The 15,161-nt window shown below is 33.5% G+C and overlaps 1 protein-coding gene across 5 annotated transcripts in view; it reads right to left on the bottom strand.

Moving 5' to 3' along the window:
• Positions 1–1,349: 1,349 nt before the first annotated feature.
• Positions 1,350–15,161, bottom strand: part of LOC105233925 (irregular chiasm C-roughest protein) — a 322,958-nt gene continuing 309,146 nt past the window's right edge. For all 5 annotated transcript variants that reach the window (XM_049456253.1, XM_049456252.1, XM_049456251.1 and 2 more), the window contains 5 exons: positions 12,038–12,214; positions 8,807–8,909; positions 8,438–8,565; positions 7,820–8,240; positions 1,350–5,665 (listed from right to left, as the gene is read on the bottom strand). In XM_049456253.1, coding sequence (XP_049312210.1) covers positions 4,965–5,665; positions 7,820–8,240; positions 8,438–8,565; positions 8,807–8,909; positions 12,038–12,214 — 1,530 coding nt within the window. In that variant the 3' untranslated portion in view covers positions 1,350–4,964. The remainder of the gene's footprint in view (positions 5,666–7,819; positions 8,241–8,437; positions 8,566–8,806; positions 8,910–12,037; positions 12,215–15,161) is intronic.

Below are 15,161 nucleotides of genomic sequence, written 5' to 3'. Positions count from 1 at the left end.
TTCAATAAATAAATCACTTTTTTATAAATCAAATTTTTTATTAATTTTTATTTAAAAAAATAATGTTAAAAAAAATCAATTAAAAAAAATAATAAAAAAAATAATTGTTAAAAAAATATTAATTTAAAAAAAATTTGATTTCTTTAAGTTAAAGAATTTTGTTTTAAATAAATTAGTTCAAATCAGTTTTTTTAATTAAAATTATTTTTTTTAACTTCTATAAATTTAAAAAAAATTAATTTTTTTCAAAATTAATTATGTTTTTTTAATAAAAATTTAATTTTTTTAAACCATTTTTTTAATTGAAATTTTTTTTACTAAGAACTATTTTTTTCAATAAAACTAATAAAGTTGATTTAGAAAAAAAAAATTAATTTATTGAAAAAAATTTAATTTTCTTTTAAATTCCTAACAATTTAGGATTTTTTTAAATGTAATTCTTTAATTCAATTATGTTTTTTTAAATCAATTTTTTATTAATATTATTGAAAAAAAAATAGTTCTTATTAAAAAAATTTTCAATTAAAAAAATATTTAAAAAAATAAAAAAAAATATTAAAAAAAAATTATTAGTTAAAAAAAAATTAATTTGTTTTTAACTTTTAGAAGTTAAGGGTTTTTTTAATTTCAATAAAAAATTTATTTTTTTGTAAATAATTTTGTTTTAATAAAAATTTTTTTTCTTCAAAAAACTAATTAGGGAATTTATTTTTTTTTAAATTCAAATTAAAAAAAATAAATTTTTATTAATAAGATTATTTTTTTTATATAAAAAAATTGATTTAGGAAAATTTATTTTCATTTATTGAAATGTGTTTTAAAAAATACTTAATTTCAAAGTGAATGTGAAACTGAAATATAGTATATTAAGTAGTGTCTATTTTTATTAAAATTCATGGCTCAAATTATTTACTGCCAACATGTAAAATTTTTGTAAAAATTTCTATATAGACCAGAAAGATATATTGAAGAGCTTTACTTGGATTGAAAAAATCGGATAAAATTTGGGGTTCGACATAATTCAACCATATATGTATGTATATGCAAACTCGCATAGTTCCAGAAAATGCTTCCATAACCATTGCTGCGCTACCAAGTTCTTGTATGTTTACGGCTCCCTAAACAAAGCTTTTACTTACAACAACACATGTACGTACGAGCACATGCACGCAGGCGTGAACATCCATCTATACTTAGTACTTAGCTTAAGCTTAAAACTATCAGGTACTTGGGCATTGAAATGCAAATGCTTAACATAAACTTTAGCAGCTAGCGCTCGTACGCACGGTGTGTGTGTATTTACTTAAGCAAAATTAGTTGCAGCATATATATTTAGATTTTTTTGCTAGTTTTTTTATTTATTATTATATTTTTTTAATTTCCTATAAATATTCTGCCTTATGCTATGAGTGAAGAGTACTTTTGTAGTTATCAGCAAAAATTTGGACAATTTGAAGTAGCACATATTACAGGTGTGTGTATATATGGATATTTGGATGCTTTTCTATTTCAACGATTAATATTTGTATTTGCTTTATTTTGCAATTTCCTAACCACTGTTTTAATAAATGCTGTTTTGCAGGCTTTTAGGTATGCTCAATGTTTGTATGTACGTAGTTTTAGAAATATTTATTAGGACGCTCGCTACCAGCTGTTTGTTTTTGTATTAAATAACAATATTCAGTACTAGGTTTATGGTAGGCTTTTGTTTTTTTTTTATTTTTTTGTTTTTTTTTTGTTTTGCTGGTTATGCTTAGTACAAACATGCATACATATGTACGTTGCTACTGAGTGTATTAGCCTTTCGTGCTTGTTTTTATAAAGTAAAGGAAATACTTGAAATTTTTTCCGTAATTTTTTTTTTTTAATTTTTTATTTATCTAAATGCTTCCATAGTAATGTCTCCATGTAGGCATGCATGTTTGTATGTACATATGTATATGTATATTTTAGCGTTGGTCTTGTGGACTTTTTGGTTTGGTATTTTACGAATTTCAATAAATATTAATCATCTAATCTAAATGCACACATATGCACGTGTGTATGTGTTTCGCTTACTTGTGCCTACACAACTAAGCTGTTGCAGTATTTAGTTCATTTCGAATTTTTTAAATATTACAAAATCGCTATTTACTCATGAGTAGCAGTCTGTTTACTTGCTCTTTTTTTATTGTAAATATTTCAAAGTTCTCGGGTTAAAAGGATATTAATTTCATATTCATTTACCTGCAAAATGCAGTCATCCAAGCTGAAAAGCATCAAAATTTCATAACATATTTTGTCGAAAGAGCGCAAAATATAAAGATATTTGGATTTTTCCACTTGAATTTTCTTGTGAACAAATATGAAAGAAAGTAATAATAATTGTAAAGGCTTCAGCAGCGAGCTGCGTACATATTAGTTTGTACCTATGTAAATGTACATATGTATATCGTCACTTAAAATGCAAAATAACGTAACAGCGCTTTTCATAAGTTTACAGATGAAGGAAACCCGATATAATATAAACCACTAATATTGAAAAAAATTGAGTTTTGGTTATAAAATGGTTACATATTGGTTATATCTGTCAGCGGAAGCAGAACATTTTGTGCTGCATACGTAAGTATATGTAATGTAATGTAGTGATTCGTAAGCAATAAAAAACTCAATTTCGATTTTTTTTTATTGCGTTGTTTTGCTTTTTAGGTGACGATATGTACATATTTATGTATGTGTTATAAGTGGCTTGTTCACTTGCGTGAATGAAGCATGTCTGTCCGTCAGCGATCCAAATTAGAAAAGCATGTATTATACATATGTTATTGCTGTGGTTGTTAGTACCTCTCAGTGGATCTCAATGGATTGCTTGGTTGTCTCATAAGCGCTAAACTGCTCTAATAGGTACATATTTAAAAAATTTGTTCATATTATTTGTATAATTTTCAATTTATTTCGGTAGCCAGAAATTTAAATGATTTTAAGGTTGTGAAATTAAAAAAAAAAATTAAATTATATCTGAAATTTTGAAAAATCTAATATTCGAATTTTTTCTGAATTTTTGAAAAAATCTATTCTCGAATTTTTTCTGAAATTTTGAAAAAATCTATTTTCGATTTTTTTCTGATATTTTGAAAAAATCGATTTTCGATTTCGATTTTCATATTTCGATAGTATATACCTTTAAAAGTACAAACTAATATTTCAAATATATATCACAAATTGTTTTTGAGCTATTTAAAGGTTAGCCGCTATGTACAATCAGGCCAATCAAGTTCAACTCAACGTAGAAGGCCGTATCATACAATAAATTACCTTTTTTTATAAATAATGCTTGCTGGGACGAAATGTTTCCACGAATGTAGAGGTGATCGATGAAACTGAAGCCTATTTTTGAAGCAAAGAGCAAAACGTAGTACCAAAAAATGATATCGAAAAGTTGGAGGGTTGCTATAATTAGTGCATCGCCCTTGAAGGGAACTATGTTGAGTAAAAAAATAAATAAACAATTTTGCAAAAATTCGAGGTCGAGGACTTTTCAATTGGCCTGTTACCTATTAGCATGCATGTGCAGTTATCGTGAGAAACATCAAGCAATTCATGTAACTGGTAGGAGTGCTCAAAAACTTATTCGGCTTGACATCTCAATTCTCATACGCTCACTGACGTATTCCTTAATGATATATTCTAGCACATAAATTAAAAAAAGTCGATATTTTGACCATTCATATATTCAAAAATAATTTCGTTTAAGACTTTTTCAAAGTTATAGTTTTGGTGTCGTGGCAACTCGGCCGGATTAGCCTTAACTTTAGCTTTGAACGCGTTTTTCTCAAAACTATGTTTTTGGTGCTCTCGCTCTGATAGCTCAGCTTTTAATCAGTTGATTTTTTTAACTTATTATCAATATTCTTTGAATGTTTTCATTGTCATTGTTTTAATTTTCTGTTGACCACATGAGTAGCAATCTAAACGACGAGGACGCGGACTTTACTTAAAGAACGCAAGATTTTATGAAAATTAATTTGGCAAAATTACTTAAAATTCAAACTTCTAAACGAGAATATCGCCGTTAATTTATATAAAAAGTTACATGTCCTCCCCTTGAAACATTTTTTTAAGTCTCATGGAAAAAAATTAAGAGCACAGCGCTCATAACAGTTGCCAACATTGCAAAAACTTGCGTTATTACTTTCACGGTACTTTTCTAACTGCTTTCGTAAGCGGAAAAGTTTTCGCTTTGTTGGAGTAAAAGCCTACCTATGACCTTTCTTTGCCACAAAATATTACACATCAGGTCTTTCTGAGCTACTTACGGTAATTTTCGCAACCTTTACTTTAAACTTGAAAACACATTCCGTTTTGCACACTTTTTCTCACATTTTTCATTTCCTCAGTAAATTATATAAATACTCTCTCCATCGCACATTCACAATTTATGCTACACGCAATGAAATTGTAAGCTTAGCAACCACTGCTAATGTCAGCAGAGAAATTCAGTTGCAAATATTTTAATCTGGATGGAGTTATGTGAGTATATACTATATTTGTGAAAAGGCATAGCTGTCATAAGATGCTTTTATTTGTGAAATTGTGTGCGAAATTTGCCAAGTGCAACATGTGAAATTCACCTTTCAAAAGCAGACGTTTAAAACACAACATAGGCATTTCTGAAATAATAAATAAATGCGAAATAAAATAGTATAACACGAGAACTCTGAAATTTTTGACTTTGAAGTCTCACAGATTGTAAAGAATTTCTAAAACAAACTAAATTATGACAACAGCTTAGACTATATAGAAACATAACACTTACTTACCCTATGCCCACATTGCTAGCCATTCTAACGATTTTTAATGATTTTGAGATCAGTCTTTCTTTTTTAACGGGACTATTTACCATATGAAATATTATGCTCACTTCATATATAGTATGTACCTACACACAACTTATATTGACTTTCTAAGGCGCTTAGATAGACGCTCTAAACCGCTGTTGGTGGTGGCAACAACGATGAATTTGACGATCTCAAATAAGGATTACCGTAAATGGCGCTATAACGTGGATCCACACTCATCGCCACCGAACTGGAAATGACATGCGTCGCGGTGCTCTGATTACTACAGCTGCCATTCGGCGAGGAGCTCACCACAGACGCTGTGGTAGATTGCAAACTCGGCAGACCATTGTCTTGGCGTATTTCGCGCGAACCGACAATACTACTCGTCAGGCTGCCGCTCGCACTGCCGTTCGAGAGGAAGGTCATTGGCACAGTTTGTGGCGGTGGTGTTTGTTGATGATGTTGTAGTGTTTGTTGCATATGTTGTTGTTGCAAGTGATTATGATGATTATTTTGTAATATTGTCGAACTGCCATTCGATTTGGTGGAGCAGGTGGTGAGATATTGTGGTGGCGGGCTATAATGTGTTGAGTAGTCGCCATAGGGTACATAGCCGCCGGATATGTCCACTTTCAGATCACTGTAATTTGAGGTGCGATCGCCGGCTTCCATTTTACAAGCAACACCGCCATTCTTGCTTATCTGATGCTCACTTATCACATCGGCCGGTGGCAGTTTGGTGCGCTTCTTACACTTGAAATAGATTATGATGATAATGATGAGTATCATAGCACAGCCGACGACGGAGGTGCCACCAATGATGATCATCATGGGCGAGATGGTTTCTGTGGATAAAAGAGAGCAGAAAATGATGTTTTAAACATTTATTTATAAGTAATTCATTAATTAGTTAATTACTATTATGAGTAACATGTACTACAAGTTGAGTAATATTGGCATGACAGAGTCTTCCGAAAAGACGTAGCTTCTTAGACTTACTATAAGATGTATGAGCTGTACTGAATATAAAGGTCTAAGTTCTTCCTATAGGAATCTGAGAATCTGCTGCAGCCATTTCGTACAATAAAACATTTCCATCTATTAAGTTACCCCATATATTTACACCTATTTACGTTATAAATGAACTGAAAGGTAAAAATAATTTAGTAGGTTAGGGAAATATTGACCGATGCTCCCACTTTTTGTCACCAAATCACATTTTATTAACCGAAGCATTTTCATCTGATATATCAACCGCGAGGACATGGCTCCGCTTTTCTATAAAAAGTGTAGGTAGCTGGAGCTTAAGCCCGAGAATATAACTACGAATGGTCGGGTAGCTGCTAACCAAACTGCAGAGAATAGTGTGGATGTGCAGGGCTAATTGGCTCCTTTAAACGTGATTCTGGATGTCACTTCACCACATGACTTTATACAGCATTCTGAGTATATCATTATAATTAGGATATGGCAAAGGAAAGGTAGTGTATCGCTTACAATTTTAACTCTCCTAGACGCAGTATTTAAAAGATAACTAGCATAACTTCATCTCAAATAAGCGTCGTATCAGAAAAAGCACTCTACAATGGTACATCCAGAACTAGTACTGCATTCTGGTGGAACCTTTAATCAGGCTCTCTCTGCATGTAGCTGCATTTCCAAGTACTCATAAGCAGAGGTCTTTACTAAAAGTCAATGTAAAAGAAATTATTCTACAACCGAACTATTCGAAAAGGAGAATGGCTTAGACGATAGGAATAGAGATGGTATTTTCGGGGAGTATATCTCATTCAGAAGGAGTTTCAGAATGACGAAAGGAAATAAAATTAAACTCGCCTCCTTCGCCAAGTGAAAATATTACTGAGAGCGTACAATCGAAAATATTCTATTCGGTAAAAAAAGTACTAGGAAAAAATGACAGTGGTAAGACCACATACCAGCAGCGGTATTCTTAGTTGCTGTATTCTATTGAAGAAAAGCTCCAGAAGTAGGATAGAGCATAAAGAAGTAATGGATATAGAATCCTGATTGAAATGCCCGACAGTTAAGTAATCATTCTAATGATAAAGCAGGAGCTTTTGTAACAATGTCCAAAGGTCACTCATGATTGAAAGGGTTATCTGTTCGCTCAGTTTTGCCTTTTTACAATCAAGTCACTGTAGCACCTACTTCTCGAATACGAAAAGTCGCAGTACAGAATATTTTTTACTGACAAATATAAATATATAAACATCGCTTCATGTTTCCCACTGCGCCCATATACATACATACACATATGTAAAAACAAATCGCTGCCTTAGTGATTCATGTTTTATTGTATATAGCGGTGAACATAGATAAATCAAATGAGAATGTTTTGATAATGTAATGTGATTTTATAACCAAGAAATGGAAGCATGGGTCAATATTTCTCCAGACTTAATACATGGAATAAAATTATTTCCACACGCCAGTTGATTCTATGGCGAAGATAATTGTCAGTATCAAGAATAGCTTTATAGACATAGCTGAGGATGCTTAATTCGGAGTTATTAGGGGTGAAACAGATTCACAGATTTCTGGTGGAAGGACGTATACCTTTATATTCAGTATTTGTGTGTGCATAGAGACTATATTTTGTATAACGATCTACGTCTTTCCGGTTGATTCTATTATTTATGTTAAGGCCCTATTATACAAAAGTTACCTTATTATGAAAAATTGGCTTTAAAATATAGCACTTATTGTTATATATTAAATACTTAAGTGATGACAAATGTTGACGTATTTATTAGTTTAATTAAATTCTTAAAATAAATGTACCATGTGATTATCATGAACACCTTGTTATAATATTCTGAGCAATCCTCAACCAATTTTTCATGCACACCTCACACCTCAACCAACAATGCTGTACCCACATGCATCGTTTATGCACGCAATTACCTTTACAAACATACATACACATACACACACACACTTATCAGGTATATGGTTGAAAAGTGGGTGAAAGTACTCACTTTGTGCCTGCAAATTGATTTCCAACACATCGTTGCCATAATCGTTCACCACTGTGCAATTGTATTTGCCATAATGATACGCCTGACTGTCACGAATGATCAGCGTCGATTTAACGCCACCCGGCACCGGATCCACCAGTATCGAGTAGTCGTGTCCGTATTCAGCGCTAATTTCATGTCCATTAAATGTCCACGAGACGTGACGCGCACGTGGCACCGATGTTGCGGAACATTCAAGGCGCGCCGTATCACCCACCCAACCGAATTGATATGGTGGCGAGTAAATGGTGGGCGAACCTTTCAGGTAAACATACGCATCGGTGCTGATTTCTTTGTAGCCGGGCACATTGGCTTTGCAATAGTAGCGGCCAGCTGTTTCATTGCTAACGGTAAAGGTGAGATTGGAATTGATGCCAACAACCTGCAAGTGGAGTGAAAGAAGGCGAAAAATAGTTGTTAGAAATATAATGCTAAGGATTTTTTGTTTCTACAGCTTTTTAGAAACGAGCATGCGTTTTTTGTGCTTTTTGGTATAAAAATATTTTTAGAAATTATCTATTTTTATTTCAAAATGAAAAATTGTCGCTTAGTATAGCTAGTATATATAATTTGACTTACCCTATCGCTTGGATGCTGTATCCATACAATATCTGGCGTTGGATTGCCGTCCACTTCACAGCCCAAAGACACCAAAGTGCCAATGTCGGCTTCGATTGATTGCGGACGCTGACGAAAGCTGGGCGCATCTGAGAAAGTTACAAGAAAACATATATATTATAATAAAAGTACATAATGATAAAAATCTTATTTACTGAAATTTGTTTTTTAAACTCCTGGATCAATTTGTGAAGCCCTATATTGTTATCTTCTCGGATATACATATATATATATGTATAAATATGTATATGTATATATTAATAATATTATATATTATAAAATTATTGACTTAATTTTCTTTTTCATATTTTTATATAATTTTTTACTTACAACTGATATCCAGCGTCTCGCTATCTTCACTCTTGCCCACTGAGTTTTGCACTTCGCACTTGACAATGGCATCATGAAATTTTCGCGTGACATTTCGAATAACCTGCATAAACCGAAGAACGACAATTTATATTTATTTGAAATATTAAATGAAAACAAAAATTTTTTTTTTATTACATAAAAAATTATTATTTTTTATTTACAGTATTGTAGGATTTATAGGTTTAATCATAATTAAATAAATTATAGCGCTTTAATTGCAGCAGTGCGCAATATCTCAAAACACTAACAATTTATCATTTAATTATAATTATTATTGCATAAATGCAAATCGGGTTTAAAATTCTTCTAATGCATATGAATTTTCTGTCATGCGGGGCGTATGAGTAACCACTAATTATGCTTATCAGCACTTAACTAGCAATGGCTGCTATCTGTCGCCAGACACTTGCATAAGCAATGTAATAATGGAAATGACTGCTAATAACAATCATACAATCCGCGGTGCTGACTAGTTGTCGGGTCCAGTTAGACGCACCACATGCATATAATACACACATACGTACATAAGTGCACACATATTTCAGTATGCGTCGCACTGTTCTTGGGGTAATTAAAATACGCAAATAAGTGCTCGTAAATATAAAGAACAGCGCCGCAGCAGAAATCAAGAAGCCCCAATGAAGATCTACCAATCACAGTCAACTTAAATACTAAAACGTTCAACGACTGCAAGAGATTGTTATGCGGTTTGTAGGCATTATCTAACCAGTTTACAATTGATATGAAAACGTTTTTCAAAGCCACTTTTAACCGTGCTACATAATTTAGCGCCGCGAGACGGCTGTGCATACGGCTGCGATTCAACATATTTTCAGCCATAACAAATTATGAGAGCGAGGAGCCTGTTTTGGCCACACACGGAAGCACATACGCATACATAGACATACACATACATAGGTACATGCATATATGCTGCACAAATGTAAAGGGGAAGTGGCGCACGGCTGTAATTGTTGTGAAAATTGCATTCGCTGGCAGCTGCTGATCAACTGGTTGCAAGTGGCAAGTAGCATATAGTGAGTGGTGCGCAGTTTAGCAAATAATTTGTGTTCTATGCTTTTCGTACTGACGGAGAGAGGTGCGCAGCATGTTTTGGGTGGTTCTAACTCCAATGTAGTATACATAAGTGTTTGTTTTCAATTGTGAAAGACTGGTTTATGTAGAATATATGAATGTATATTAGGGTGAGCCAAAAAAAATTTAATATTTTTTCTTTAGATACTTTACAAGTCCAGTCGATTAAAGCACGCCCACCTGTCTGTATATATATGAGTTTGTGTTTCTGAGATATCAATCTGAAATTCTTCATACTCCTCTTTGTTTATAAAACTGCTTATTTTTCGGAAGCGAAGATATCGGACCACATCTGTAACGATCGATCTTTATATAGAAAACTTTTTCACCTGACAGGATATCATCATATCATGAATTATTACCAAAGGCAGCGGCATAATCTCCAAAGAAATTATTTAGATCGGTTTACTATAGCTTATTGCTGCCACACAAACTGGCTTATCAAAATTTAGTCCTTATATGGAAAACTTTTTAATTTGACAATGTATTTTCACGAGGTTTGACATCATTTATTATTCCGAAAAACTCACTCAGATAGAAACATTATGACATAAATCTGCCTTAAAAACTGATATAAACGGTTTTTTTTCTTGTTTTTGTATTTGAAAATGATGCTTGTAGGAAAATATATATTTACAAAGAAGGGTAGTAAGATTTTTTGTAAAATCGACTCGCTCAAAACATATTCGCAGTCAAGTCCAACTAATCGTAAATACAATTTTAACATATTTTTGCAGCATATTAACAAAGAATATCTCAAAATATCTTTTTATGTCATGTAGTTGTTGACTCTCAGGCGATATTTTTATCAAAATTTTTTTTTTATATTTTTCCGGCCCACCCTAATATAAACAAAGATCAGAAATTTTAGTATGTTATACAACTGATCACTACCGGTCGATATTTTGACTGTATGTACAAAAAAAAATTTTTTTTGGACCACCCTAATATTTATATAAATATATCTGTACTAAACGTTAGCTCATATATGTATATATATACGAGTATAAGCTTTTATGTGCGATCATTTACTAGCTAAATATGCGCCAAATATACCGCAGCAACAAGCGCTTTAAATTGCCACAGAAGCTACGAAGCTGGAGATGACGCTAGCAGCTACTCATTCAACCAGTTTTTTTGGTTGTTATTGTTGTAAGCCATTTAATATGGCCGCTAAGTCAGAGTGTTATGACGCGCAGAATGTAGATCGTTAATTACCATTTGGACGCTGAAATTAACTGCAATAAGTGAAGTGAGTGTGCGCTATGTAAGAACAACAACAAAAGTATGCATTTATGCAACAAAAACCGTTCAATATTAAGCGTCAAGCTTTCAACGGTTCAAAATTGGAGCGATACCATTTGTTATCGCATCAAATGATTATGATCGTTGCGGCAACGGGGCAACTCTCCAGCGCTTGCTTTTGCTCTGCAACACCCGCACCCACAAAGCAGCATTGTGTCTGCCTGAGGACAATAAAAGCAGCTGCAACTGCCAAACTGGTTGCTACTTTCTAACTGTTTGCTAGTGTCTTTAATTCTACACATTAACGTTGTAACTTTTCGCTTGCCACACGTAACAATCAGCGATCGCGTAATCGCCGTGGCAGCAGCAAAAATAATAGCTATGTATGAGCAACATTTGCTCTACAAATACATATGCACTATTGACTCTCGTGTATGGCAAACGCAATCTGAAAATGTCTAACGCTTTTGTTGTTATTGCATGGCCACATGATTGGCTTGTGTTACGCGAATTATCGGGCACAGCGGTGGCAGGCATGACAGCTAGCTACAATAACAATTCTAACATTTGAGGCGTGCAACAGCAACTGCCACTCCACATTAACCTCAACCCAACCGAGTGCACTCCCATTCATTGCCTCACACCGCAACTAACTACCTATTCTTCTATTCTACAATTTACTCCACACCCAATCTACGCGCATGTATCCCCCACCCCTCCATCGACGGGACACTGTTCACTCAAATACTACAAAACGCTCCAATGAATTTGCTATGCGCTAGTTCTTTGTAACAATAACAAAAAAGAGACTTAAATCCATGCATACACATTGCTTTTGTTGTAACTCACCATCTCGGTTTTTTGTCCACCAACAATTGGTTCATCGTTGATGAACCAGCGATAGCGCAGATCACTGGGATTGGCATCCGCTTTGCACTCTAATCGCACCTGTGCAAACTCCGGTATACGTCCATCCTCCAACGCACCGCCAATTATGTTCACTTTAACTTTCGGTGCGTATTTTACCTGAAATGTGGAAGAAAAAAGAAAAGTCAAAATGAGTCGCATGGAAGTAGCGTTTAGAAAATTGCTGTGAATTGTGAGCTGATTTTGTGACAGTAGTTGAAAGCTCCAATTTAAACCGGTTTTGTTGCAGCTTGTAACTGTACTTTGTATAAAACGATATACCAGATGTGCATGCATATGTTTGCTTACTGGTTTGAGGCCCAATAGTCTATATCTAAGTATACATTTGATACATTTGAATCAGGTATGACGGGAAAAAATATATAAGAAGGGTTTTTTCATATAATCGCTTGTTTCCTTAATGCAATTCTGAGAACTAAAATTTATTTAGCTCGTTTGTGATAAGCCCTATCATTTATATAAAGTACACGTAATAATATCTTGATAATCTCTTAATAGTCAATATATTTGGCGGTAATTCAAACCCGTTCCCTGATTTACTTAACTGATTCAACGTTGAACTAAATAAATAATAGATCTTCTCAAAACCGCTTCCGAAAACTAAATAAAATTGTGTAGAATTTGAACTTATTAAGAAACTGAATAACTAAAATGTGCACGAATAATGCATGCTCGTCCTCAGCCACTTTATCATGCAGCGAAGTGTCGAAAAAGAGCGTTCAGAGCCCACATTTGTCACAGGAAGGGCGCAGAATATGCGAATAAAACTATGAATTATGGGGTATAGGTGTACAACGCAGTTCAAACGTTTCCAATGCAGTATTCGGTAACTTATTCTCTTTTCATTTTTGCTTTTGCCCTCCATGGCACTACTAATGGTCAAGTTAACTTTGACCTTCAAACGTCCCATGACGTAATCATTCATATAATCATCATAATCTATCTATCAAGAAGCCAATAAGACTTTTCATTTTATTGGTTTTAAAAGTATATTATTTTTCTGGAAGCAGCAAACTCAGTTGAAATCCATTCAATACTTCTCTAGTCTTCTAATCTTCGCCGATTGTATCCAACAGCGGAATGTACACTGAGACACTGTAGTATTCTTCGCAAGTTCTGACGCAGAAATTTTTTTTCGTCAACTTTCAGACCTGTTGCCATTTTTTCATGTCTGAGTAAATTGATCAAAAATTTTCCTCAGTTTTTTGTCTTCGATTTCAGAACGTTACAAGCAGAGTATCTATCATATTTGATGTTTATTATGATAGAAAACCGCGTAAAATGTATCTATCGAACAGATCACAGATGGAGCTGAATCCAGCATCTTTTTCAAGATCTCTATTAAACCACACCCATCCATTGGAAGTAAACGAACTGGTTTAAAGACCACAGATTGAACTGCTTAAATATCAGTATCTTAAAGATCGACTCTGCCTTACTCCATACATCTAAAACCAGGGCAAAACCTAACATTATTATATTACAATGTCATACCTTCGCCTCAAGAAGGCTCTTAAGGGGGTAACACATATTTAGTTATTTACTTTTCCGGTATAGACTACATGCAAAGCTGTAAAATTGGTTGTGTGCATTGATATATAGGGTGATTTTTTAAGAGCTTGATAACTTTTTTTTAAAAAAAACGCATAAAATTTGCAAAATCTCATCGGTTCTTTATTTGAAACGTTAGATTGGTTCATGACATTTACTTTTTGAAGATAATTTCATTTAAATGTTGACCGCGGCTGCGTCTTAGGTGGTCCATTCGGAAAGTCCAATTTTGGGCAACTTTTTCGAGCATTTCGGCCGGAATAGCCCGAATTTCTTCGGAAATGTTGTCTTCCAAAGCTGGAATAGTTGCTGGCTTATTTCTGTAGACTTTAGACTTGACGTAGCCCCACAAAAAATAGTCTAAAGGCGTTAAATCGCATGATCTTGGTGGCCAACTTACGGGTCCATTTCTTGAGATGAATTGTTGTCCGAAGTTTTCCCTCAAAATGGCCATAGAATCGCGAGCTGTGTGGCATGTAGCGCCATCTTGTTGAAACCACATGTCAACCAAGTTCAGTTCTTCCATTTTTGGCAACAAAAAGTTTGTTAGCATCGAACGATAGCGATCGCCATTCACCGTAACGTTGCGTCCAACAGCATCTTTGAAAAAATATCCAATTTTGAGTTAAATGACAAATATTTCTATCAATTACCATCCCTGAGACTCCTATACTGACAATAACGTTTTCGTCTTTATTCGTAAATAATATTTTATTTGTAAATAATAGTTTATGTTAATATAAATAACCTATTCGCGCAGGAATTGATAGATCAATTAATCGGCTTTTGTTCGATAGCAGCACTAATTAAATCGATTAGCTATACAAAATAAAAATATTATTTTACAACGTTATTTCAAATCGAGTTGAAACTGGGCGTTATTGTGAAAGCTGTAAAATTGGTTGTGTGCATTGATATAATAGCAATCAGCTGATGAATTTTAATAATAAAAATACAAAATGAAGAACACAAACAAGTATAACAGCAGACTGTTAAAAAATCCTATCACTAATCGAGTAGCGGACTGTGGGATATTGGCTTCTCGATTAGAATCTTAATGTACTAAATTTATTTGGTTGTGCGGAAAAGCTTTAATAGTATTAAATGAATGTCATGATTCTAGCAACGCGTAGGCGGGTAAACTAATTTTTATAAAAAAATTAATTACAACACAAGTTATGCTAACTGAAATTTGCACGAAGCACATGCATACATTCATATGTGTATGTGTCATAATGGTCTCTTATTAAGATAGAAGCATCATCAATAAAAATATTTTGCCTAAAAACGTTCTATATGAAATCTTACTCTACATATGAATAAAACAAATGATTGGAGATTATTCGAGGATTGAAATTCTGGATCAAAACTCTAACTAAAAACTAATATGTGCTATGTGTACTATAATACAACTATATACAAACAAGATTCTGCATGGCTTAATTGTAAAGCGTCGAACAAATAGAGTAGCTTTCAGATATATATATAATATATG

The sequence above is a fragment of the Bactrocera dorsalis genome, chromosome 4 (assembly GCF_023373825.1).
Source record: "Bactrocera dorsalis isolate Fly_Bdor chromosome 4, ASM2337382v1, whole genome shotgun sequence".
Classification (NCBI taxonomy): domain Eukaryota; kingdom Metazoa; phylum Arthropoda; class Insecta; order Diptera; family Tephritidae; genus Bactrocera; species Bactrocera dorsalis.
This window is presented reverse-complemented; position numbering and strand designations above follow the sequence as displayed.